Source organism: Scleropages formosus, chromosome 5 (genome assembly GCF_900964775.1).
Source record: "Scleropages formosus chromosome 5, fSclFor1.1, whole genome shotgun sequence".
Taxonomy (NCBI): Eukaryota; Metazoa; Chordata; class Actinopteri; order Osteoglossiformes; family Osteoglossidae; genus Scleropages; species Scleropages formosus.
Genome location: NC_041810.1, coordinates 34,154,759 through 34,180,605, shown reverse-complemented (window position 1 = coordinate 34,180,605; position 25,847 = coordinate 34,154,759). Strand labels below are relative to the sequence as shown.

General features: G+C 37.5%; 1 protein-coding gene across 2 annotated transcripts in view; it reads right to left on the bottom strand.

The window, feature by feature from the left end:
* Positions 1-6,368: 6,368 nt before the first annotated feature.
* The window catches only part of rhot2 (ras homolog family member T2), a 37,190-nt gene continuing 17,711 nt past the window's right edge, over positions 6,369-25,847 (bottom strand). For both annotated transcript variants that reach the window (XM_029252083.1, XM_018749748.2), the window contains 13 exons: positions 22,957-23,065; positions 22,077-22,178; positions 21,817-21,915; positions 20,740-20,848; positions 17,841-17,961; positions 15,210-15,294; positions 14,313-14,458; positions 12,893-12,993; positions 11,778-11,908; positions 10,888-10,968; positions 10,675-10,797; positions 7,320-7,522; positions 6,369-6,973 (listed from right to left, as the gene is read on the bottom strand). In XM_029252083.1, coding sequence (XP_029107916.1) covers positions 6,856-6,973; positions 7,320-7,522; positions 10,675-10,797; positions 10,888-10,968; positions 11,778-11,908; positions 12,893-12,993; positions 14,313-14,458; positions 15,210-15,294; positions 17,841-17,961; positions 20,740-20,848; positions 21,817-21,915; positions 22,077-22,178; positions 22,957-23,065 — 1,528 coding nt within the window. In that variant the 3' untranslated portion in view covers positions 6,369-6,855. The remainder of the gene's footprint in view (positions 6,974-7,319; positions 7,523-10,674; positions 10,798-10,887; positions 10,969-11,777; positions 11,909-12,892; positions 12,994-14,312; positions 14,459-15,209; positions 15,295-17,840; positions 17,962-20,739; positions 20,849-21,816; positions 21,916-22,076; positions 22,179-22,956; positions 23,066-25,847) is intronic.

Genomic DNA, 25,847 nt, shown 5'->3' with positions numbered 1-25,847 from the left:
TGCATTATGCCCGTGTTAAAGCGCTCTGTGTCACTGCGTGACAAGAGCACTCTATAAAAATAAATTGAATTGAATTACAGAAATACTCAAACCTGCCCATCTGGCACCAACAATCATGCCACAGCAAAAATCATTGAGATCACATTTCTCCCCCTTCTGCCGTTTGATGTGAAAACTAACTGAAGTTCCTGCTGACCTGTATCTTCAGGACTTTATGCGTTGCATTGCTGCCACATGACTCGCTGATTAGACAATTGCATGAATTACCAGGTGTACAAGTGTTCCTAATAAAGTTATACTCTGTGAGTGTACGTCATGGAGAAAAACACAATGAGTGCATTACATCAACACAAGGAGAGAGATTAGGATGCACGTGACTGACGTTATTCTAGAGCACAGTACTTCTGTCACATTCAACCATATGGACCAGTATACATCACAAGAGTAGCTGTATAAATGTTTACCATTATTTAACAATTTCCTATAAAAATTACAAAACATGAACATAAACCTTTCTACGTTTATCATGCGCTTAAGAAATCAATGGAGAAGTGAGTCTGAAAGAGGTCAGTTTTGAGATCCTTCTTAAATGTAGAGAGAGATTTAGCAGTTCTGAGTGAGAGGAGGAGGTCATTCCATCGCATTACAGCCAGAACCGAAAGCATCAGTGTTTTTGATTTTGTGTGGGACCTCCAAGCAAGAAAAGGACGAGGTGCACAGCAGTCTGGTTGGGATGTAGGGAGTCATCAGATCTTGTAGATATCGTTTAGCAGATCTGTTGATGGTTTTGTCGGCTGTAACCGAAGTCTTGAATTTGTTTCTGGCAGCTATAGGAACGCAATGCAGAAAGATGGGAATGCTTCAGCAGGTCAAACATGGCACGTGCAGCAGCGTTCTGTATCAGCTGAAGAGGTTTGATGGCAGAGGCTGGAAGGCAAGACAGGAAAGTGTTGCAATAGTCCAGGCAGAACATCATCATGGCCTGGACCAGGAGTTGCATAGAGTTTGTTGTGTGATGGGGTGGATCCTACTCATGTTATGCAGAATGCATCTGCAGGATTGGTTGTAGTTTCGATATTGTAACAACCCGTGTTACTGATGAGCGTTACATTTGAGTGGGAAAAGATGTTTATTGTAAATATTTGGAATAATGAGAAATGTGGGGAAAACGTAAAATGGTTGTTCGACCACCGTGGAGGCTGACAGCGATTATAAGGGGGTTAATACCTGTTGGGGGGAGTGCGGTGGCGCAGCAGGGTTGCCCTGTGCATGTTCTTTGGTGGGTCTGGGGTTCGAGTCCTGCTTGAGGCGGCCTGTGACAGACTGGAGTCCCATCCTGGGAGTGTCCCCTACCCTTCCAGCCTTGTGCCCTCTGTTGCCGGGTTAGGCTAGAGCTCGCTGCGACCCCGCTTGGGACCAGCGGTTTCAGTCAAGGTGTGCGTGCCTGTTGGAAAGAGTAAAAGGATGAAAAAGCTGGCTTGAGGTATGCCTCTTTGAAGAAAAGGGGTCCTCAGACTGAGAGTGTTAGTTCCATTACCCTGGAACACGAGCTTGCCCAGATTTAAAGATGTCACCACTATGGCAAAGAAAGGCCCCAGCTTTCCTGGAGCCCTATTGAGCTGTCCTAAAAGGAGGTGACGTGGTGGAGCAAGCAATGCGAAAGCAGGAGTGCTGCACAACAAGAAACACCTGGTCCTGCAGACATCACGGGAAGCCCAGCATGCGGCAAGGCGGTGGTAACAGGAGCGGCGACTGGATCAGACCACCGCTCAGTTGATTTATCAATCAACAAATGCACAGCAACATATTATTTTGGTCTATGTCCAGAATTTCACGAGTGCTGTGATACAGCAGTGGCAAACAAACTTATATGAAACATGATTGATTCCACCTACTCCCCTCAGGTAGACGGCACTGGAGCATCTGGGCCCGCACAAGTCGGCTGAGGGACAGTTTCTTTCCTCAGGCCATTAGACTGTTAAATACGCAGGGCTGAGACTAAAATTCAAATCCGCTGTTTAATTTCCCTGTATTCTCTGTACATACATATAGATAGTTTGTTTTTTATTTCTCTATTTTTTAATTATTTATTTATTTTTTATTTATTTATTTATTCTTCTGTTGTATAATCTGCGAACACAATTGGTATATACACTGGGTTTTTAACGTAACTTATGACATACTCTTAATACTGCACTTTCTGGAGCTGCACTCAAGATTTTTCACTCTTCTCTACATGTTATGTTGATGATGATGTGACAATAAAGCTTGTATTGTATTGTATTGTATTGTATTGTATTGGAGTGAACACAATTGCAAAGGTTTCTCTACCATTAGGACCACTATCATTCAAGTTTATCATTAGAACATGGACGTAATGGTTGCTGAAAATTGCGCTTTGCAGTCGTATGTGAATAAATGATAAATCAGTCATTAGACATTTCACGTAGTAATAGCCATTTGCAACATTACTCATAATTACAATAGTCGGTAGTCAACTGTCTTCTTTGCCTGATGTATTTGTTTCTTTGCCTTATGTCTGTGTTCAAGCACTCTGTGTCACTGTGTGATAAGAACGTTCTATAAAAATAAACTGAACAAATTTCAGTTACAGCATTATTAAATTCTTTGTTTACTTTAAAGTGTGCATGAAAGTGACTGAAGTGATCTTAACACAATTCACATTGTCACAAGAGTATTCCAGATAGACATTTTACATTAATTAATTTAGCTGATGCCTTTCGCTAAAGTTACTTACAATTATTTACCTGTTTATACAGCTGTGTAGTTTTACTGGAGAAATTTCTAAAAAGTACTTTGCTCAAGACTACTACAGCTCTAACCACTACACCACCAGGTTCCTGTTACCAGCTGCTTTTCTCCCTCTTAATGTTGTTAATATTCATTAATGTACCTTTCTTCATATATAAGTAATGAGAAAGCATTCTCAATTCTACACAACAAAGACCAAATACTTCCCAGTCAAAACAAAAAAAGCCCAAATGAAATTTGAACACACTGAAACATACAACAGAAAAGGCTGACACAGAGAGCATGCAGAAGGGTATACATAATTTCATCTTTTGTAAATACAAATTTCTATTAAGTTTAAATTGACCAAGGGGAAAGTTTTTTTGTTGTAGTACAGCAGCCAGTCAACATGTAGTTTATCTGCCATGACAAGCGCACTTCTCCTTTTCCAAAAACAGTTTTCAAATTTGAAACATTTCCTTGTGCCTATTAATTATTTCAGGTCAAAGCTTGTAATTTAGGCCATAGTGTGCTCCTCTTAACTCCCGCTCCATTTTTTATGAGTCCTTTGTATTTATAATGTTCAAACTTGACAGTAATGATTCTGATGACTGGCATTTGTCTCTTTTTACTTCGATACAATGAACTCGGTAAAATTTGATTTCTTGCACTGTCTCTGTCTGGAGCTTCCTCTGTTTGAGTATTAAGCCTTTAACAATTTTTTTTTTTTTTTTTTTAAGTGCTGTGACATGATTTCAGGTAGCTCTTAGAAAATGAAATCGTCACACATTGTTTGTACGACCAGAACCATTGCGTTCAGTCCTTTGTTTTCTTTTATGATTTACGTAGTTAGAGTTTAAGGTTTTACATACTCTTTAAGGTTTGGTTTTGTTTACTGAGAGGCGATCTGTTCTTGGCTAATCTTTCCAAGGTATTCATCAGACTATTGATCTCTTTATGAACAACCTTAATAAGTGAAACTGAAACATGAAGGCCTGAGAGTTTTGGGTTAACAGAAAGAAAAGCACTAACCTCTGCGATATGAGGAAAAAGGTCCTTCGCTCTCGTTCAAGGGGCTATGAAAGCATCCCCATCACTCCAGTTCCTTCAGTTACAAACATTCTGTTATAATGCTCCAGGTCATTGCCGATGAATAAATATTTTGTGGTCCAAATATGAAAGACTGCAATCTCCCCTTTGGATTTTTATTATTATTAGTAGTAGTAATATTAATAGTAATAACAATTGAACTACAGGGTATTACTATCAAGCTGGAAAATATTTTAAACACTATCATGGTAGTAAGAGCTGAGGGCTTAAATGAACGCAAAGACAAGTCTGAAGATAAGCTTGCTGAGGCTGAGACCAGGATCTCTGCAACTCAAGACACTGTTAAATTAAATTCTGTCCTGAAACAAGAAGTGAAGCAACACAAAGTGAAAGTTGATGAGCACAAAAATAAGAGACGGTGCAACAATTTGGTAATTGTGAGTTTGCTGGAGAATGCCAAATGAATGCTTCACTCAGAGAATTTCTACAGATCCAGTGACTGCTGGTATCTGGGATGTCATTTTTTCCTTTGCTTCTTTTTTATTTCTTTTTCACTAGGTCACATATTTCACTTTGTGTTGTTCTACTCCTTGTGACAGGCTATTAGCAGGACAATATCGTTATTTTACAAGAAGGTCACACGAGTTGTTCACAGAAAGTTATTACATGCACTTTCAAGATTAAGGGTCGTGTAATTAGGAGAAAGAAGGTTTTATTACTCCTTGAAAAAGAAAATGCAGCCATTGCTCTACTGGAAGAAACCCATCTTTGCCAAATGAAGCATTTAAAACTAAAGAGAACTAAAGTCTAACTTCTTAATTTAGCTCTAACAAAACAGGTACTATTAATCTAATTAAAAAGAGTATCTCCTCCTTTCCTGATTATCAACAAAGGCACTCAGATGACATGTTAATTTTAATCTTTGATTCTCTCTCTGGACAGCATATTACTTTCTTATTTCCCAAATGTGGAAACTCCACAGTTCATGTTCCATATGGTGTTATTTAATCAATACTGTTAAATATTTAGTTACCCGACCAGTCATTTTAATTGTGCATTACATAGTAATCTAGACAAATACTCTTACCCCTCTACATCAAATTTAAAGTCCCATGCTACTCTTAAGCATGAGTTCCAATCTAGATCTGCACTAGAAAGAACTGCACCTGACATTAAAGATTACATATTTTACCCAAAAATGTTATTTCAGACTATGCTATGCCTTCATTTCTATCATGTTTAGTCATACAGTCAGATCTTGCCAGAGTGGCCCCATTGAGCTCTCGCCCTGTGGACCAGTGTATTTAGAAGTTGATTTTCGAAGGATATCTCCTAAAACTAAAGAGCAGGGACTGAATTCCACTCTTTTGGATAACAAACCATTTTGAAGGCAGATTCAGAAAATAAATATTTTCACTAATCAGCAGCTTACAATTTGAGCTGCTACGTTTTGGAATGGAAGTGAAGTTATTGTACAGCATTGCATCATTTCCAACACCTACTAGGAAAAACTAAGGGAGGAGGCCTATAAGTACATGCAGTTCTTAAAACATTTCTTTTCTGGCTCTCAAAAAAAATCCCAGTTTATTGGTTTTAATGTTCATCAAAGTATTGATGGGCAATGTGTAAAAGTCTTGGGAATAGCTATAATAAATAAAAAAACTTATTACTCTTTATTGCAATGTTTTTACCAACTTCCAGCTACAAGCTGGGAGAGAAACTCAAATTTAATGCTAAATAACACACGCAGTATTCACCTTCTGGTCATTGATTACTTACACTTAAAGACATGAGTTATAAACACTCTGAAAGTGAGAGGAATTGGATCAATCCCATACTCTATTCTGTTTCAGTGCATTTTACTGCCAACAAATAACTTGGTGTATAGATGCAAGCCATTTTCACTGTCCAAAAGACAAAAATTCCAGAAAAGAGAATGGTGGAAAAAAATAGTATTTAAAAAAATAACTTGGAAAACGCTAATGTCGTTGAAAATGTGTAACTTGAATGTTCACAAAGAGCCAGTGTATAAACACAGTCAGCATTATCATAATGTACAACTACTCTGCTATGGTTTATTTGATCATAGCTGAAATATTTCAACTAGTCAAGATGATAAAATAAGCCTATCTTACAATAAAAACATTTATTCTTTAAAAAAGCTAAACTTTACACAGAAGACAACAGGTTACTGTTGCTGAAAAAATAAACAGTATTCCATCTTTTTAGTGAAAATGTCAAAGGCTTCTAGACATGGTAATCTTATCGAAAATTTCCTAAAAAATGGAATTTAGCTACTGATATAAAAATTATATGTAAAAAAACTCAGTAAGGTCTAAGACAGGTTTGTGTGTGATGCACTGCCATCAGGTGGCAAGTCTTAAAACTTAAAAATGATACATTCATTCATTTAGCTGATGCTTTTTTCTAAAGCAACTCACACTTTATACAGTCGGGTAATTTTACCGTAACAATTTAGGGTGAGTACCTTCCTTAAATGTACTACAGCCAGAAGTTAGATTCAAACCTGCAACCTTTAGGTCCAAAAGCAATAGCTCTAACCACTATGCTAGCAGCTGTCCCATGAGACTATGTATATTTTATATGCTGTATGCTTTGCATTTTTTACAGTTCTTTTCCATGAATTTAATGGCCTTTATATCCACAAAAGTTCTACAGATGTCAATGTCTAGTGACTTTCATGTTTGCAATAATCTTACAAAAATGTAGGAAATGAATATCCAACGTTTCTTGTCTAGAACATGCCTGGAGTAATAAGCTAGGCATCAAAAGCTACATTCAATTAAGAGAAACTTAATGGATCCTTAAAGTCATACTCAAGAAATTTCTGAAGAAGACATGTTGACTAACAATATTATGTAAATGTTGTTTGCAGAGCTCAAATATCAGACGTTCACTATGATGGGTCTTGCACACTGGTGAAAATATCCCCTTTTTGTGGTTTTCCATGTCCAAACCCCCTGACTGAAGCCTGACAAGAGGTGTAGAGGTGTAGACAAGTTTTTGGAGGAGGGGTGGGCTTTCACTAGAGTTCTATTTCTGTTTGATGAAAGCTCGATAGATGGTGAAGCCCAGAACTGACAAAACAGCTGCTCCTAGTGTCACTCTTAACCAGAAGGAGGTGGTCGTCATGTCAGAATTGTTAAGATGTCTGTTGAAACACAGAAAAACAGGAACAGATGAGAAATATATTGTACTATAGGAAGATGATTTTCATGTCTGATGAAGTTAATTTTTAATCACTTTCTTTGACACACAAAATAACTTTCTCATGAAAATTTATCTTGTAATATATACCTAAAATTCCTAGTCAAGGTGATAAAAACACCTAAATAGCTTTCATGGCAGGTACCCATATAAATTCATTAAAGTAACACTAATGTAAAGAAGCAGTTTCAGCATGATTATAAATTAGCATGTACTGATCAACGTAACTGATGCACCATCTTTTAACAATTGCACTTATGAAAACTAAATAAAAAAGAAAAAGGTTATACGGGAGCATGGCTGCCCATGCTAGCCTGGAGTAGATGGCTGTGCTTCTTGTATCCAAGCTGATACAGGAAAAGGGCAGGGGGGCAGGTAGGCGATGCTTATAGCAGAAATCAGCAGGAGAGATTCCATGCTGCTGTTTCTCCTCAGGGAGGTCTGACTTGGAAGCCACCACAACACAGGGAATGCTGGAGTCCATATAATGTTGCTAGACAGGAAGCAAGGTGGAGAGGATTGTTTACTTTTTAAAACTGTCACACGTTATTTTCCATCTTGCATGCTAAGATAGCCAGTAACACTGCAACAACGGCCATCTGTGTTAACTAAAGGCACCTGTTTAGAATCCCCACTCCTACTGTAGTACCCTTTACCAGATAAGCTAATAAAAAGTTACTTAACATTGGAATGGAGTTAGCATATAACCTTAATGCTCCAAGCTGCTCTAAACAAAGGCATTGCATAAGTTTATTAAGGCCTCTAAGGTGTGTGATAGGATGAACAGTTTTACTTTGATACCTGTGTTAGACTACAAAAAAAACATAGTCAGACAATACACCGTAGTTAACATCAACAATGGCGCACTTTTACAACCGTATCACTTTTGGACTATGTTTGCTAATGCTGAACTTTGGTACATTTTCTGGGTCATGCTTGGGTTTAACTGTATCAATTCATTGTTAAGTGCCTTGATTAAAATTACCACAGCAAGAGGTAGGATTCAAACCTACACCTTTTCTGAGTCCTTATATAAATAAATTAGGAACATGTCACTATTAACTCAGTTACATTAATCATTAAGAGACACCATCTTTCCCGGAGCAGGAGTGACAAGTCTCAAGGTGCTTGTGAGAGCGGACTCAAGGTGCTTTGATCAGTGCAGTTAACAGATGCAGTGACCAGTGAGGGATAAGATGGACCTTTTGGTCACCTTCGTTACTGCTGTGGAAGTTTGAAATAAATGGTGATCATACAAACAGGATTAAAAACATGAATATCTTCACATTGGCATAAATAAAGCATTAACCCTGTGATCAAATGAAACACAAACATCTGTTAACAACTCTACAGAACACCTCCTGCAGCAGTGTCCGCATGCTTTGCAGAGTGACACAGAATGTGCACTGCACTGCGAGAGAGAGAGCGAGTAAGAGAGAAAATTTCCATTTATTTTATTTAGCAAACACTTTTCTTCAAAGAGGCTTCCAGTGAATTCTGTGTAGTGTTATCAGCCCACACACCTTATTAATCAAGGTGACTTAAACTGCTAGATACACTACTTACACTGGGTCACTCATCCATACACCAGTGGAACACACTCTCTTTGTCACTCACGCACACTATGGGTGAACCTGAACAACACATCTTTGGACTTTGGTCTTTGAAGAGAATGAAAGAATACCTGTTACAAGTCTTCTCAAATATTTTGGTGTTGTTTTCCCACATAAAAACTCCTTTTATGTAGTTTTTTTTAATTAAATTTTAGGTTGTTTGGCTGCATAAGAAGGCGGGGTGGGGTGGCGCAGCGGTTTTGGCCGGGTCCTGCTCTCTGGTGGGTCTGGGTTTTGAGTACTACTTGGGGTGCCTTCTGGCGGACTGGGACCCCATTCGGGTTGTGTCCTCTCCCCTTCAGCCTTGCACCCTGTGTTGCCGGGTTAGGCTCCAATTCGTCACGACCCCGCTCAGGGCCAAGCAGTTTCAGCCAGTTTGTGTGTGTGTGTGTGTGTGTGTGTTTGCATAAGTGCAACCCAATTTTTTTTTGGTTATTTAAAGTAAATATGATGCTCATTTTAAATGCAGAAACAAATCATACTTTATTGTAAGAAGTAATGCTCATTTGATCGTCTTTTCATTGAGAACTCACTTAATGGGGTAATATCAAGGAATAAATTAATACTGTTTAATTTAATAAAGAGAGGAATGAGTTTGTAACAATGAATGAAAAAATAAGGGTGTATTTTTTGGTGGTCAGAAATAAAAATACAGTGAAATTAATTGTAAAATTAATATATATATATATATATATATATACACACACACATGTATGTTTTATATTTCCGTGTTATTTTTATTTTATTAATTTATGCTAAAGTCTGTTGTGTATGTTCTGCAACACATGACATCATGGACTAAAATGAAATTACACAATATTCTGTAAAATGTTGGAGAAGGGATGAGGAGTGAGGTGTTACGGAGTGTTTTAAAATGCAGAATAGTGCAACACATAAGAAAAAACAAAACAAGAACTTTCACACAGTGCCTTGACTCTCTTGTCCTTTGTGCATTCATGAAATAATACTATGAGTAAGAAATGTTGGTCAGTTGTGCCAATTCCCAATTTAACTGAAATGGTGGCAGTCATAGGACCTCATAGTAAAAGGGTATGTCCAAATATCATGAAGTGCTTTTACTGGCAGTGTCCTGGGCCCTAATTTTAACAGACTTTCTGTTGATGGGAATATGACAAACAGCTACCTACAGAGTCATAGGTAGGGATGACTCCGATGCAAACTTGATGTTTGATGCAAATGTGACTTTCATGCATCTAACATACTACTAAGGAACATATTGCATCAGAACTGCAATTTTTTGTTGTATTAATCTGTCTTGGTGCTATACGCCTCTTAGTATTCAGTTCCTGTTTCAAGTTTGGGCTCACTTTTCCTGTTATCATTGTACCAATAAGAAAATCATGCGCATAAAAGCACTTAATCACAAAATTTTTGAGCACATACATGCTGCAAAACAATAATATATTACCATACACACATTTGTGCCTTAGCAACTTGCAGGCAAAAAATATTAACAGAGGTACTCAACAGAGGTATGCACACTATTGTGGTCTGGAAACTGGGGGGACATGTGTCCCTCATGTTAATCCTTTGGTAGTGTGTACAGTACAATATTCTTTTGGCTATCGTGTGTATAATATCATGTGCATAATTCACTACAATTTTAGAGAAATGCACTGATCTCCGAAGATGACAGCCAGATTACATGCCTATGCCAAATCTAAATTTACATTTATTCATTTAGCAGACATTTTTCTCCAAAGCAACGTACATCTCATAGAAAACCTAACTTCCTTGGATTCTGCTTCCTGTCATCAAACACAATAGTCTTTCAGAAGAAGCACAGGAATCCACTAAAGACTCCAAGCAAACTAATTCATGTGAATGACAGAAATTCTGTTTTATTCAGCACTAAGTCATGAACAGCAATTAATAAATTACTGTAATTTTTTTTTTCTTTTCCAGTGAAATTATATGTGGGAACCTCTGCTACCTGCACTATAGCAATTAACATTTCACTCAATGCTCATAAAATTGTGGCTGTCTCCAAGGACAACTTGCATCAACTCACCTTGTAGATACTGGCACAATAGCTGAAGGATTTGGGGTCACTAACATCATACATCAGGCAGGCCACATCACAAGCAGCATCAGAAGCTTTGAGGAACTCTGTATCAACATCCACCTCATAGAGCTGAAGGGAGTAAGTGCAAAAGGTGCAGAGGTGAGACCCAGCTTCCAGCTTCCAGAAGCTTTTCACTTAAGCTTTCATCAGGATACTTACAATTAAATACTTCTCCTGGTTGCTGACTTGGACCGTGTTTATGGTAAAGTAGGAAAAGGCTCCTGGTGTACTCATTTGTGTCTGTCACAATAATGAAAGACACAGAAATACAAACTTGAATTACATAAAACCAGATACAAACCTTTACCAATTTCTCCATTTAGAGACAAAGCTTACACACAGAGCAATCCAAAAGCAGAAATAACAAATCCAAAAAAAAAAAAACTGATTCAATTTTGAAATTTGTCATAAAATTGGGTAACAATTACAATTAATAAAAAACACCTAAATGTCCTTAATAATATATGAATCCAGTTCAGTATGTGTAGCATTATCTGGTTGTCTCCATGCTTCAGTTCTGTTTTCAAAATAAGTGCAGAAGAATTGAAAACTAAAATATTCTGTACCCCTCTGTGATGCAAAACAATGCAAGTGGTCACAAAAATATAGCTTCTGCTTGATGGCACTTGTCCTTGTCTACAATAATGATTGCAGATATTAACAAAAACCACAGATATGTTATTTTTCAGGAAAAATGTCACAGACAAAAATAAATAAATGAAATAATCACAAGGGTATCTGATGCCACAAACATGAGAAAGAAGGTAGTGTTGAAGTTGCTCACAGACTGCAGCATGAAGAAAAACAATATTCCTCATTGTGAATTTCTGTCCATGTAAGGCATTTCACGTAACTATGTGACATAGTTTGTACTTTAAAATATACTTTTCCTCTCAGTTACACAAAGTATGGTTTTCATTTTCTCCATAATGCAAATTCTTTTACTGAAGCGTTGTAAACCAGTGTATGAAAGCAATTCCTGGCCATTGGTATGACATCCGATTTAAACTAAAAGTTCTTTCGGGTCTGACAGAGAGCAGCCTTCTTACCGAAAAGTCACGGCCCAGAAAGGCCTGTAGAAAGGCAGTCTTGCCTGTGCCACGTGGTCCAATCACTTTGCAGAGGAACACAGTGCGCTGAGTCTGCCCTTTCTCTAGGTCTATGGCTTTCTCTCTGGTCACTGTAAACACAAATAAAAAAACAACAATTTAGTCTGTGGGAAAGCAAAATTACCCATAAACATAATGAAGTTATAACTTTTGTGCTGTTTTGGCAATGCATTTGTCTACTTTTTAAAATTACTACATATTAAAGGCCTGCTCAACCTCAAAGGACTACTAATAGCAATTTAAGACACAAATTCAGTTTGAACTTCAAATTAAACATGTTTTGAATGTTCCAATTCACTCTATCAGAAGCTACAGAACATAATATAGTAATAAGACATTAGCTGCAACAAAAAGCAGCATTCACAGTGGTACTGCTATATATCGTGCAAACACATCACACTTGTACAAAACAATTGCAAAATTACAATCAGCCAACCACAAAACCTTAGTTACTGCCCCAGTTACACTTACATTTATTAATTTAGAAGACAGTTTTCCCTAAAGCAATATACATATCCAAAATGTTAAAAGCATCAGTTCACCATCAGTTAAACCATGAAAGAGCATCTCCCACTAGCTCCACTAGTTTGTAAAAGAATGCCCAATGTTTAAGGGCTGGCTGAGATAATTTCCCTTATGTTTACATCTTTTCATTTAGCTGACGCTTGTCTCCAAAGCAACTTACAATGTTAATCTACCTACAACTACTTACCCATTTTGTAATTAAATTATTTGCCTTTTTAGTATTTATACTACTTATTTAGACTGTCGTGTCTGTATACTCTAAATATGTTATTTATTCTGTAATTCTGTGCCACCTGTTTGTTTGTTTGTCTGTAAATACTGGAGGCACCTAGAACCACAGCAAATTTCTTGTGTGCATCAGCATACATGGCCCATAAAACTCATTCTGATTCTGGGTAATTTTACCATAGCAATTTAGAATAAGTTCTTTGCTCAAGAGTACTACAGCCAGAGGTGAGATTCAAATCAAAGGGTCCAAAGGCAGCAGCTCTAACCACTATGCTATCAGCTGCACCCCCCCTTAGATTTACCCGTTATAGCTGAAGTTTGGGACTCTTGCTCGGTAAGAACAGGGTAGCCAAAGTAACCAAGGAACTCCAGACAGCGATGGATATCTAGGTATGCAGTCAATCTGTGGAAGAATACTCATATCAGGGAACATGAGAATTTCAACAGTAGAAACATTACCAGACAACTTAATAAACTAGAATACAATGCTATGAAAAGTTAAGTTCAGCATATGAGATGTTTGTTTGTCATAATAGTATTTGCATGTAAGGAAAAATTCCTAAACCAAGAGCAGAAAAACTGTTATATGCCTATAAGAAATGTTTGGAGGCTGTGAAATCTACCAAAGAGAGTGCTATTAGGCACTGACAGGGTTCCCAAACTTTTGCACATGCTGTATTTTATGCTTGTGGTTCCAAATCATGTCCAATCCATTGAATTTACCACAGGTGGACTCCAGACAAGGTGTCAAAACATCTCAAACATGATCAATAAGAATGGGATGCACCTGAGCTAAATTTCAAGTGTTAAAGCAAAGGGTTTGAATACTTATGACAATGTGATATTTCAGGTTTTTTTTTTTAATTTTTAATAACTTTGCAAAAATTTAGAAAATCCTCTTTTCACTTTGTCATTATGAACAACTGAGTGTAGATTGATGAGGGGAAAAATGAATTTAAATGGTTTTCGCATAAGGCTGTAACATTTAAAAAATGTGAACAAAGTGAAGGGTCTGAATACTCCCTGAATGCACTGTATTTCTGAAAAGACTGGACACCCAAAGTGGACGACTCTGCAGAATTTTTTTAGTATTTGGCAATGTCTGTTTTCATATGCTGAAAATGCAGTTCTGTTCAGATCCTGGAGACAGTCAAGCATTGGAATTCCCTCCGAACAATCTCCTATACGTTCTTGTTTCATTGTCAAATTTTTTCCTATTTTTCCCCGTCATAATTTTTTACTTTTAAGTTGTCGGTTTATTTATGCTGGGGGTGGCTGGGAGCACTGGGGACTCTTGCATAAAATGGATTAGTTACTACATGTTTTCTCTATCAGTCAGTGTCTTACTCCAAAACAACGTATCTTACAATAAAATCACATTTAAAAAAAACAGCTGTGAGAGAAATGTCTTGAGCATGTTTAATTTGTGTTAAATTTCTGTGGTGAGCAACAGGCTTTAAAATGTTGATAAAGCAGAAATGACTACAAACTAAATGCATAATTACATAATCACAGTTTTAATTGCAAGACTACTCTCCCTGTTGTACGATTATACAGTCATCCTTGTCATTGATTTTTGAGTAACGAATAAACAAATTAACAAAAAATCATGATGCATATTAAAAATGTGGTATTTTCACAATTCAAAAACAATGATCACACATAGAAATGAGAATTTAAAAATGAAAACAGCAAGGTTCCCACTAATGAATTTATACTCACGTCCACTGACAGATGAAGCCATGTAAGGATAGGAAACCCTCCTTGTTAGTCGAGACAGAAGCATACACATCTGTGCCCCATGGCATATACGGAAACACACTGAAGAGATTCTTCAACTCAGCAGGGGAAAGGGCTTGATCCTTATCCTATTGCAAGAAACAAGAAAATGGGAGTAAGGTGATAGCAAATGGCACTCCACAAGTTTGCTTGACCTGCCTACGAATGTATCTCCTCTCCTTGCCTCTCTCTGTAGCTCATGTATCGTGGTCAAGACTGGTTATGGCCAACAAGATGGTCAAAGGATCTGCAACTGAAAGACCTATTACTTTCTATACCAGAGCAGGAGTGCCAAAATCCACAACTTCTAGCCACTTGGAAGTTTCATTCACAAGCAGTCCAAAATCAAAAGCATTCACGTTCAGATTTTTGGCTCCAATGTGGTAGAATTAGTTCATGTTTGCTTTCAGCACTGCTAAGTACCACTCAGCTTCTTAAGAAGGGTTTCAAAATGCTTCTATTTCAGACCTCTTCTGATCTTCTAACTGTTCCACAAAATCACATCTCACCCACCGTCACAGTCACCTTTGTATTTCCTATCAATTCTATAAGCATCCATACATGTAACATTTTCCAAGAAATATTTCAATCAGATAAACCATCCGTGCTTTGATAATCCCGTGCCTGCATCTAATGTTCTTTACCTGTTGTCAAATACACTTGTTTTTAGTCTGATCTGCACATTGTTTTGGAAAACAGCATCTGCTAAATGAACAGATATAAATGGAAAGACTTTTATACCTACCAAATACCAGCAGTGACTTGGAAAATATTTTTTACTCCTACCAAACGGAAATAAGATACACTAAGAGAACACTCCATGCCCCCCACAGCACTCACCTCATCATACTTTTCAAACAGCATCTGAAGGAACTGATGGCCAAGATGGTTGAGTTCTGTGGTGCAGTCCACTGGAACACGAAGCCTAATTAAAAATTATATGATTGTTATGAATCAGATAAACATATTAAAGACATACAGCACATAATCATAATTATATCATGCAAATAAGAACACTGAAAAACAGATGGAGTGAAAAGAAGCAGATGATTCATGTAACTTTTTCATAATCTTGAGAAAAACTGTAAGTCATGAAAGATGTGTAAATTGTAAATACAATGCATTCAGAAAGTATTCAGACCACTTCAGATTTTACACATTTTTTTATGCTGCAGCCTTTAATCATTTAAATTCATTTTGACCCTAATCAATGTACACTCAACACCACATAACAACAGAGTGAAAACAGGATTTTAGAAATTTAAATAGTTAAATATTACATTGACATAAGTATTCAGATCCTTTACTTAGTTAGTTGAAACACCTTTGGCAGCAACTACAGCCTCAAGTCTTCTTTGGTATGACACAACATTGCTTTGAGCACTTAGATTTGATTTTCCCCATTCTCTGTATACCCTCTGAAGCTCTTTCAGACTGGATGGGGACCACTGGTGGACAGCTATTTTCAGACGTCTCCAGAGATGTTTGACTGCGTTCAAGTCCAGGCTCTGGTTGGGCCACTCAAGGGCATTCACAGGGTTGTCCCTAGGCCACTCTGTTATCTTTGCTTTGAGCTTAGGGTTATTGCCCTGTTGGAAGGTGAAACTTCAGCCCAGTCTGAGATCCAGAGTGCTCTGAAGCAGGTTTTCATTACTTCGCTCCATTCAGCTTTCCCTTGACCCTGACTAGTGTCCCACTCCCTGCCACTGAAAAACAACCCCGCAGCATGATGCTACCACTGCCATGCTTCACCGTGGGATGATATTGCACAGGTGATGAGCAGTGCCTGGTTTGCTCCAGACATGACCCTTGCAATTGAGGCCGAACTGTTCAATGTTGGTTTCATCAGACCAGAGAATCTTGTTTCTCACAGTCTGTGAATATTTCAGTTGCCTTTTTACAAACTCCAAGCAGGCTTTCATGTGTCTTTTACTAAGCAGAAGCTTCCATCTAGCCACTCTGCCACAAAACCCAGATCAGTGGAGTGTTACAATGATGGATGTATTGGACATTTCTCCATTTCCACACAGGATCTCTGGAACTCAGCCAGAGTGACCACTGGGTTCTTGGTCACCTCTCTTTCCAAAGCCCTTCTCCCCAAATGCTCACTTGGGCGAGTGACCAGTTCTAGGAAGAGTCGAAGTTATTCCAAATTTCTGCCATTTAAACATTATAGAGGCCCTTGTGCGCTTCGGAACCTTCAATGCTGCAGAAATTCCTTGTAGCCTTTACCATACATGACCCTTGACACAATCCTGCCTTTAAGCTCTGCAGGCAATTCCTTTAACCTGATGTCTTGGCTTTTGCTCTGACACACATTGTCAACTGTGGGACCTTAGATAGACAGATGTGTGTGTTTCCAAATCATGTCTAATCAATTTAATTTACCACAGGTGGACTCCAAACAAGGTGTAGAAACATCTAAAAGATTATCAACAGCAATGGGATGCACCTAAGCTAAATTTCAAGTGCCAAAGCAAAGAGTTTGAATACTTACGTCAATGTGATATTTGTTTTTATTTTTAAGTTTAAGTTTCAAGTTTATTGTCACAGATACAAGTACCATGTACATGTATCATGAAAATCTTCTCGAATGCTAATCCACAGACTATGGACAAAGACAATAGAAATACTGCACAAACAAAACAATGACAATGACAGTGAGTAGTGCAACAGCAATAGAAATAAATAATGGTAACAGGAGTAACAATTATGCCAGTTGACAGTCAGAGAACTCAGAACAAGAGAATGAGAATGCCTTAAAGTGGCAGTGTAATTTACCAATATGCCTGGGTGGAGCAGTCCAATTCTAGTTACTAAAGGTAGCACACTGGTTAGTGTTGTATACTCTTACAGCAGTGGGGTAAAAGCTGTTCCTGTACCTAGCTGTGCGGGGCAAATAGACCCAAACCGTTTTGCAGATGGCAGGGAAGAGAAAAGTGCCCGTGCAGGGTGACTATGATCTCTCATATGATCTCGCATTGTCTTTCTGAGGCAGCGTGTGGTGTAGGTGTCCTGTACTGCTGGTAGCTGTGTGCTGATGATTTTAATAACTGTACAAAAATATCTAAAATCCTCTTTGCCATTATGAGGTATTCAGTGTAGATTAATGAGGGAAAAAATGAATTTAAATGGTTTCAGCAAAGACTGCAAAGAAAAAAAAAATTGAAAAAAGTAAAGGATCTGAATGCACTATATATAAAGTACACATTTAACTGGCAGACTATATATAGATGGTCAGTGTCCTTTCTTGCTTTGTCCTTTATTGTATCAACACTTCCATTCAAGAATGTAAAAGCTGTTTAAATCCTTTAAGACGTTGCAATAAGTTGCAAAGGAACCAAATGATAATCAGAAATTAGAATTTTTTGTGATTTTTAAAGAACTGAAAAAAAACCAACCAGGAAAAGCACTTCACTACCAAAACAAAATGTATATTTCATATTTCATAATCATACAGAGCAGACATACTGAGGGTACAGGTAGTCATCTACCAGCTCCAGTGTGTCATCATAGCCAAACTTCCTCAAGATGGTCCATGTTGTCTCATGCCGACCCCTCTGGATGAAAAGTGTGTTGAGAAAGAGAAAGCCTGGGACAGAGGAAAGAGAAGTCATTAATGCCAAATATTTCTGTGATCCATCATAAAATCACAGTGGTCATTTCTGAAATGAAAAAACAGAATCCTGTGTCTGTGCAGGACAGCAACCTCACACATGTTCATTAAACAATGACAGCTGTATTTTTTCCTGCATTTTCCTCACTGTTTTAAAAACACAGAAATCCCTTAATTTCCAAAATTGATCCGTTCCTGAAATGTCAGATACTGAAAGCCCATTATTTCCCATTTTTTAAAATAGGAAAAATAATAATGTGCTACCAACCCATCTGAACACTTTCTAGACAGTATGTTTCAGAAACAAACTTTTTCTTTATATCCAATAGACAGCAAAAAAACATTCAAAAACAAACAAAAAGTTCAAATTTCAAATAAAAAAAACTATGTAATTTTCTGTAATAAACTGTCACTGTACTCACCAAACAGTAAACGGGGATATATGCATAGCCAGATCAACCTCCTTAAGATGCTCACTTCTTTCAATTCTTTTTACCACCTTCATTTTCACTTCTATCATATGTGCTTTTCTAGCACTCTTACCTTCTTGGTTTTCATTTTTTTTCCCACAAACTCTTCTACCTTTTTGGCCCCATTTTGCTGAATTACCGTTCATGAGATTAAAATGGAGACACTTCAGAAATGTGTGGGGAAAAAAGTAAACTTGAGACAGGAAACCAACAGGAAACAGGTGATGGTAAACTAGCACCAATTACAATACATTACTGTGCTTCTGTTCACATGTGCAACTGTAATTTACTTGTCATTCATCATAGCCCACACGCCAGAAACTTTTAGCAGTCCCTTACTGAAGCAGAAAAATGGCACTGGCAAGACGTCATCACATGGTTTGCAATTATCCAGTCATTAGATGAGAGGAACTTTGCTCTGATGGGCTCTCCATTCACTGTTTATCAACCAGACAACGGCAATTTCCTAAAGCAACTTGATCGTCTTGCAACATTCGATCCAGTGATGAAGCAACACACTGACAGAGCTCAAGATGGGCAATTCATTAATTCCAGCTACTTCATTGGGCATGAGGCAATTGGTTTCAGTTTAAAAAATACTGAACCCCACGGTACCAGATATTAAAACATCAAAATACTATTAGCTCATCTTGGACTGTAGTCCTGATGTTCACAGGGTGATCAATGTGAACAAGGTCTTGTAGTCTCCCAAAATACAACTTTACGTGGCTTTCCTCATGAAAACAAAGTCATCTGTACTAAACTATAGGGACACAAGCTTTACTACTGCACAGTGCTCAGCTAAAAGTGTGTGTGAGGAGATAAATGTGGGGGCTGTATTTCAGGAGAAAAGGCTCAGGTTCACTCAAAGGCATTCTATCTGTGAAGATCCTGATGAGCCCATAAGTAATGCAGTAAAGAGGTTTCATCAAAAAAACTGAAACCTCTTCACTACCGAAATCTCTGCACTGCACTTCTAACTGCTTGCATTCTGCCTGTAAAAGTGGCCTCTGCAGAGAGAAGCATTTGAAGCTCATTAAAACCCATCATAGGTCTGCAATGGGGTAAGAAAGTCTCAGCAGATATGCAATAACAAATTCAAGATATTAGGGATATAGCTCTGCAAAGCTGCCCCCCCACAAATAGCACAAATGAAAAAAAATACCATGTTTCAGTGTTATGTTTATGCTGTTTTGATCCATTATTGTTTTTGAGATATTAGCTATTATTGTTTACAGGTTGTGACATCACTTAGCCTCCCCCCACAATGCCGTAGACACTGAAATTTGGGATCATTCGTTTGGGCTTCGTTTATGCCGTTTAAACTGCAGTTCTGTCTCCTTTGGTTTTGGATATTGTTTACATGCCACGTGATGTTGCTCAGCTCCCCTACAATGGCATGGAAACTCAAATTCGGGCTCTTTCTTTAGTGCAACATTTGTGCCATTAAAACCACAGTTCCATTTCTTTTACTTTTTCAGATATTAATGATTATATGCCATGTGACTTTCTCTGAAGCCAACCCCCCTGCAAACAGCACAAACAAGAAAAAAACACCTTCGGTTCTGTCTCTTTTAATTTTGGGGATAATAAAGGCTATTTACAAGGCAGGTGACGTTAGCAAGTGACATGTACTCAGGCCCCCTGCAAAGTTTTCCCACTATTTACTGCATAAATTTTTTGTACATTTTGAAAATAGAAATATTTCTAAATTTTTTCAAGTTTCAATTTTTGTTATTCAAATTTAGTATTTAGTGTTCAGATGTTCAGAGGATTTTTATTATATTTATTCAGTATTTATTTCTATGTTGTATTTATTCTATTGTTAATTAAAATATTTTATTGATCAAAATATATTAATAAAAAAAAGTATTCACTGCAGCACTGATTGCCAGGGGGGCGCAAGTAGAATGTTCTTGGGGCCCCCAAAGGGCTTGACTGTAACAGAAAAATACACGTTACCAGCGCACTATGTGTACAAGTGAAGCTGTGGGTTAGGACACAAAGGAAACACTTAATTCAAAGAAATGAGAATCAAACAATGGTGAGGACTGTACAGCCTGAGAATATTTCACAACACCTGTTTCTACTTATACAGCTGTCTCAGCAAACTACTGATAAGATCATTCATTTTAAATTAAGTTTATTTTGCTCATATTTAATATTAAACATGCTACCAACTGGCTTCCATATACAAATACATTTCAGTATTAAACCATATAGGGGTTCAATGCCTTTGCTTTAGTGCACAGCTAAGAACAGTAAACAGTGTGTTCTATTTTACCATTCAGTGTCAGTCCATTTTCCTGTACACCATCACTTGTGTTCTTCCACACCACTGTCTTGACATCTTCCAGGGCCTGTGGTGCTAGTGGATTCCCAAAGCATGATTTCTGAGGGAAGGCAACAGGAAACAGCATACTAATATATCTCTTAATAAAGATTACTTTCCTCGGGGTACAATTTTTTGAAAGCCAGATACTTAACAATAGATGCCAGGGCTCTTTTCATTTTAGAATACCTCCGGAGTGATTCAGAAAGTATTCTGAAAGTATCCTTTCTGAAATTTTCTGAATTGTTTCATTTTGTTATAACAGAAAATCTGACTCCACTAAATTAAACCCCCTAAAGATTTCAATTTCTTATTTATAAAAATTATCATCCTGACACCTAAGTCAACACTGAAGAGTATGGCAGGAATTACAATTCTCACTTGTCCACGTTGTCTACACGTTTCTAGGTATGTCTGCATAAGCTTTTAACCTTTACATTTTGGCATTTCTGCTTACGTATTTGCTCCAAGGCTGCCAAATTGAATTGTTTGGGGTCTGCAATTTTCTCAGATTTGACAGTCACTGTGTTACCTAGGTTAATGATCTAGCTGGCAGTGAATTTGGTTTTAGGCTTAAACTTGAGTGTCACCACAGTAATATCTGTTCTCTGCCCATGCAAATGAACACAGGTGCAAATTCTAAACATTTCGGTATGAGGAAGAAAATAGGAAACACAGAGGCTTTTGGTTAAAATCTGGTAAAATACTCAGAGTTAACATTGAGACAGGCAGTGTTGTTCTATTAAGTGGTATATATCCTTATTGCTCCATCATGCTGAGAAATGATCTGGATATTCGGTTTTTAGATGTATTCATTGGTGCTGGATTTTTCAAGATCTAGTTTATTTTAAACTCATGTCACCTGTAGCACTCAAAACATTGTTACGTTAAATTTCTGACACTATACTGTTCGAATTTATTACTTTCTTTGAATTCACATTAACATTTAATAGAAAATATAAAAAATGAAAAACCTGCTCTATTATGAACACAGGCTGAAGAGCCACATGGTGGCCACATTATTCTTACCTGAAAAAAGTTGAGCTCATCATCACTTAATATCCCATCATTATCTCGGTCAGATATGTGGAAAATTCGGCTCAAGGCTCGAACACACATGGGCCTGAGCTGAACAGAGAGGTTAAATAGCAGTATTTATAGGCAAATGAAGAGATTCCAACTGTCGGATAAAGGGGGATCTGAACACTATCTAATATAGCTGTGTCCACCACCTTTTCTGGCCTATTAACCATGCCATTTGCTGCAAGAGTTCTTAACTTTCTGCTAACCTGTTTTTCTTCAGGGTCGTAGAGTGGAGCAGTTGGATGAAGCACAGCCTTCTGGGCATAGTAAAACAACTCAGAGATGTTCTTCAAGTTCTTAGCAGAGCACTTGAGAGAAAAAAAGACCTGTTACTTGTACAACTGCCAGTAATGCTTGAAACCATGCTGTAGGTTGCATTACTTAAAGGAACTGTTTGAAGTCTACAACTCGCTGTACATGTTCCACCATATCTGAGCTTTCCAACCCATCATCTTTCTACATAATAAGTTTAATAGAAATTTTCCTCAAAATAATTAAATTCAGTAGCTACAGTGTTTGTTTGCTCTAAAATTTAAGATGATAGCATTTTGAGCAATGGCATGGAGCAGGAAGGGTTAATGGCAATCAATTCCTAGCAATTACAGGGAGATAAAGGAGCTGGTCTGAAAACAGAGTTGCAGCTGGCGCCGAGAGAAAGATGAAGAGCTCAGGGAGGGAGTATAGGAATTTCCTAGACTGATACACAGAGGACACATTTTTGTCAATTCCTTTAATCTATGTGCATATTCTGCCTTGAACATGACATGTGGCCAACTCAACCACATGCTTACATAGCTTAGAAGACTTGTCAGATATGATTAAAATCTAAACTGGATATCAGGCTAATGAACGAATTTTCTTCTACATCATCTCTTAAAATGTCTGTTTACCTGGTAATCAACAAAAAATTAACAATGCATCAATTTCATGATATATTCAGCGAATAAACATTTTACTTCAAGAATTGTAACTAATGAAAGTTTGGAGAACACTGATCAGACTAAGAAAAAGAAACTATAGAACTGCAAGCACTGGGACACCTTCCAAAGCACTATGAAACATTACAAGTAGATATGCAGCTCTTACTTCCACACAGGTCTCAATCTCAGAGAATTGATTCATGATGGGCAGGATGGACTCCATGGAGCTTGATGAACACAGATCTGATTTGTTTCCAACCAAGATGATAGGTACCCTGTAACAGCATGACAAGGGCACATCTGTGTTTCCCAAACTCATCATCTGTACTAAAAGTAGATAAAATTTTAGAGGGGTTGGTACAGATATTAAGAGGAACACCATTGTCCATTATGCGAATGATTTGTTTCACCAAATACAAGCAGTATAATATTTTACCAGAATATATCTTGTTACAGTACTCTTGATTTTATATCCTCCAAAGAAAGCATAACAATTCACCAAAATTCTTTTTGGCAATGGAATTTAATAGGCCTCTTCATTCTAAAGGACATTATCTCCTTCAACTAGCAGACTCTGAGTTTAGGTTCTTCAGAATTCTTGTCCCCTTTGTTCTCACCTGATAAATGACAACCATTTGCTGCATATTAAAAATGTTAAAGAAATCATGCATCAAGGGCCCTTTGATCCTTAAATTATTTGGGAGAATTAATGTTGTGAGGATGAAAAATTTTCCATGCTTGTTTCACTTATTCCAAAATTTGCCGTTATTTATTTACTGAATTCTTTCCATTGATTTCTAGATTTCTTCTGCAGAATTTTTGGTTTATATAATACTGATTTCAATAAATACTTCTAACTCCAATATATTATATTGTAAAATATATTGCATTTTCTTTTTATAGTGTATTTTCTTGTAGAAGAAAAGTGAAGTTAAAGTGGAAAAATTGTTCATATGGCCAGACAATTCCAGAGATACAATCTGTGCATTACATTCTAACTACCATTGCTCCTTCTCCTTATGACACAGTGAGGGAGACATGTCACCATGACCTTGACTTGACATTCAGTGACAACAAATGGTTTTGTGCCTCATTCGCTTATTATTAACCACTTATCCAAGTGTGGGTCGTGGTTGTCTGGAGCTTGTCCCAGAAGTAAATGGCACTAGGCTAACTACCATGCACCTTGGACTCTATACCAGTCCACTGCAGGATAGCCACACACACATATTCACACACTAGGCACAATTTGGAGTCACCAATCAACCTCAACAAAATGTCTGATGATCAATCTCAGTCATGATCATCTGATGTCCGATTATCATCTTACTGAGATTTATTAGGCTTTACTGACACGGGCATAAAGATATTCTTGTAATTAAAGGTGTTCATATGATTGTGGCATGTGTGGACATGGCCATGCGCACATGGTTACAGCTGTACAAAGGGAGAAGGGACAGTATTCTCATCACTCTTCATTTAAACTCTGCCCAACAACAGGAGACCAGAGTTAGTGCAGCCTTGCCAGGAAAAACTCTGTTCTCATGACCTCCCCCATTCCCAGTGCAGGCACTGCCATGCCTCACCAGCAAACACTTCTATAAAAAGGACAAATAAAACATTTCACATGCACCATCATTTCTTTAAGAACTTAAAGGACTCAGGTTCAAATCCCCCTCCTGCTGTAGTACTCTTGAGCAAGGTACTTGCTCTAAATTGCTCCAATTAAATATACCCTGCTGTATGAACAGGTAAAAACTAAGTTGCTTAACATGGTAAATGAAGGCTGCGACTGTCAACGTGACAGCACAGTTTTCCTCCTATAATGCCTTACGATAAGCATAATTGAGTTTCTGTGCATAGTCAAGTGAATTTACTGAATTCTATAATTTTCTTAAATGTTCCTACAAATGTTTATTCCATTTTTACTCTATTGTTTTGTTGAATGACTTCTCCAAACCGATACCCAGGAACAACAGATGTCTTGTTGTGTATCACCTATAGAGAGGTGAGTAAACAGCCATGTTGTACCATTTTTTCCTCATGGTGACACAAAGGACTCCTATGGAAGTAAAACAACCATGGAAAGGGAAACAATGTCGTTACACTGATTGATTAGCCCATTTTACAAGAAAATTGTATACCTTTTCAGAAGCCGTTGTAGCAATTTTCCATTCTATTTAACCTTCTTTGAGAGGGACACGTACTCTCTACACCTCCCTCAACATCTAAGAAGCAAAGTTCTTCAGAGAATTAACCTTATGCCAATCAGACTTCACAGGATATTCCTGGGGACATCTCAGCTGTGTTTAAAATGTAAGGCTATTCCAAGCACTTTAATACATTTTACACACTTACTGGAACAATGCTCATTCAGCCTCCTTTGAATTAATAGTAACCCACAACCTAATTTTTGTTTCTGATGATGTTATGGAATGCAGGTTGTTTACAGTTACATACATTTAGACTGGAAATACATTTCTGCTATGGTCCACACTAGTATCTTCCTAAACAAATATGTGGTTGTCCCAAGTCTCCAACTTGGTTCACTAAAAAAGTAAATATTTCGACTACATGATAACTGAAATGAATTCTGGAATGTCTGGAAACCTTTTTGGATTTTCTTAAACATTGCTACATGACCATCCCTGTGATATATGTTAACATTTTGCCCTTATACTATAAAATATGTATCAGCATATATTTGCCATTTTTCAGTCACCCTGCACTATTAAAAAAAAAAAACAAAAAAAAACAAAAAAAGAAGGATTACATTCCCCAGATATATGTAATATTTCATGACTGGTATGGAAAAAATGCATGATAGCCCAAAATATGTGCTAAATACCATTATACAAACATTTTATGTCTTCATAATACAATGTAAACGTAGTTTTCATTTGGCTATACAAGATCACTTTGTGGTGTTTAGGGTGTCCATAGCAGGTACTATAACACCATTTTAGGAAAGCCCCCCTTAAAAGTTTAAAATGTAACCCAGACTGCTCATCTCCTGAAAATCACATATCAGTTGGTTGACATTGAACCCAAATACAA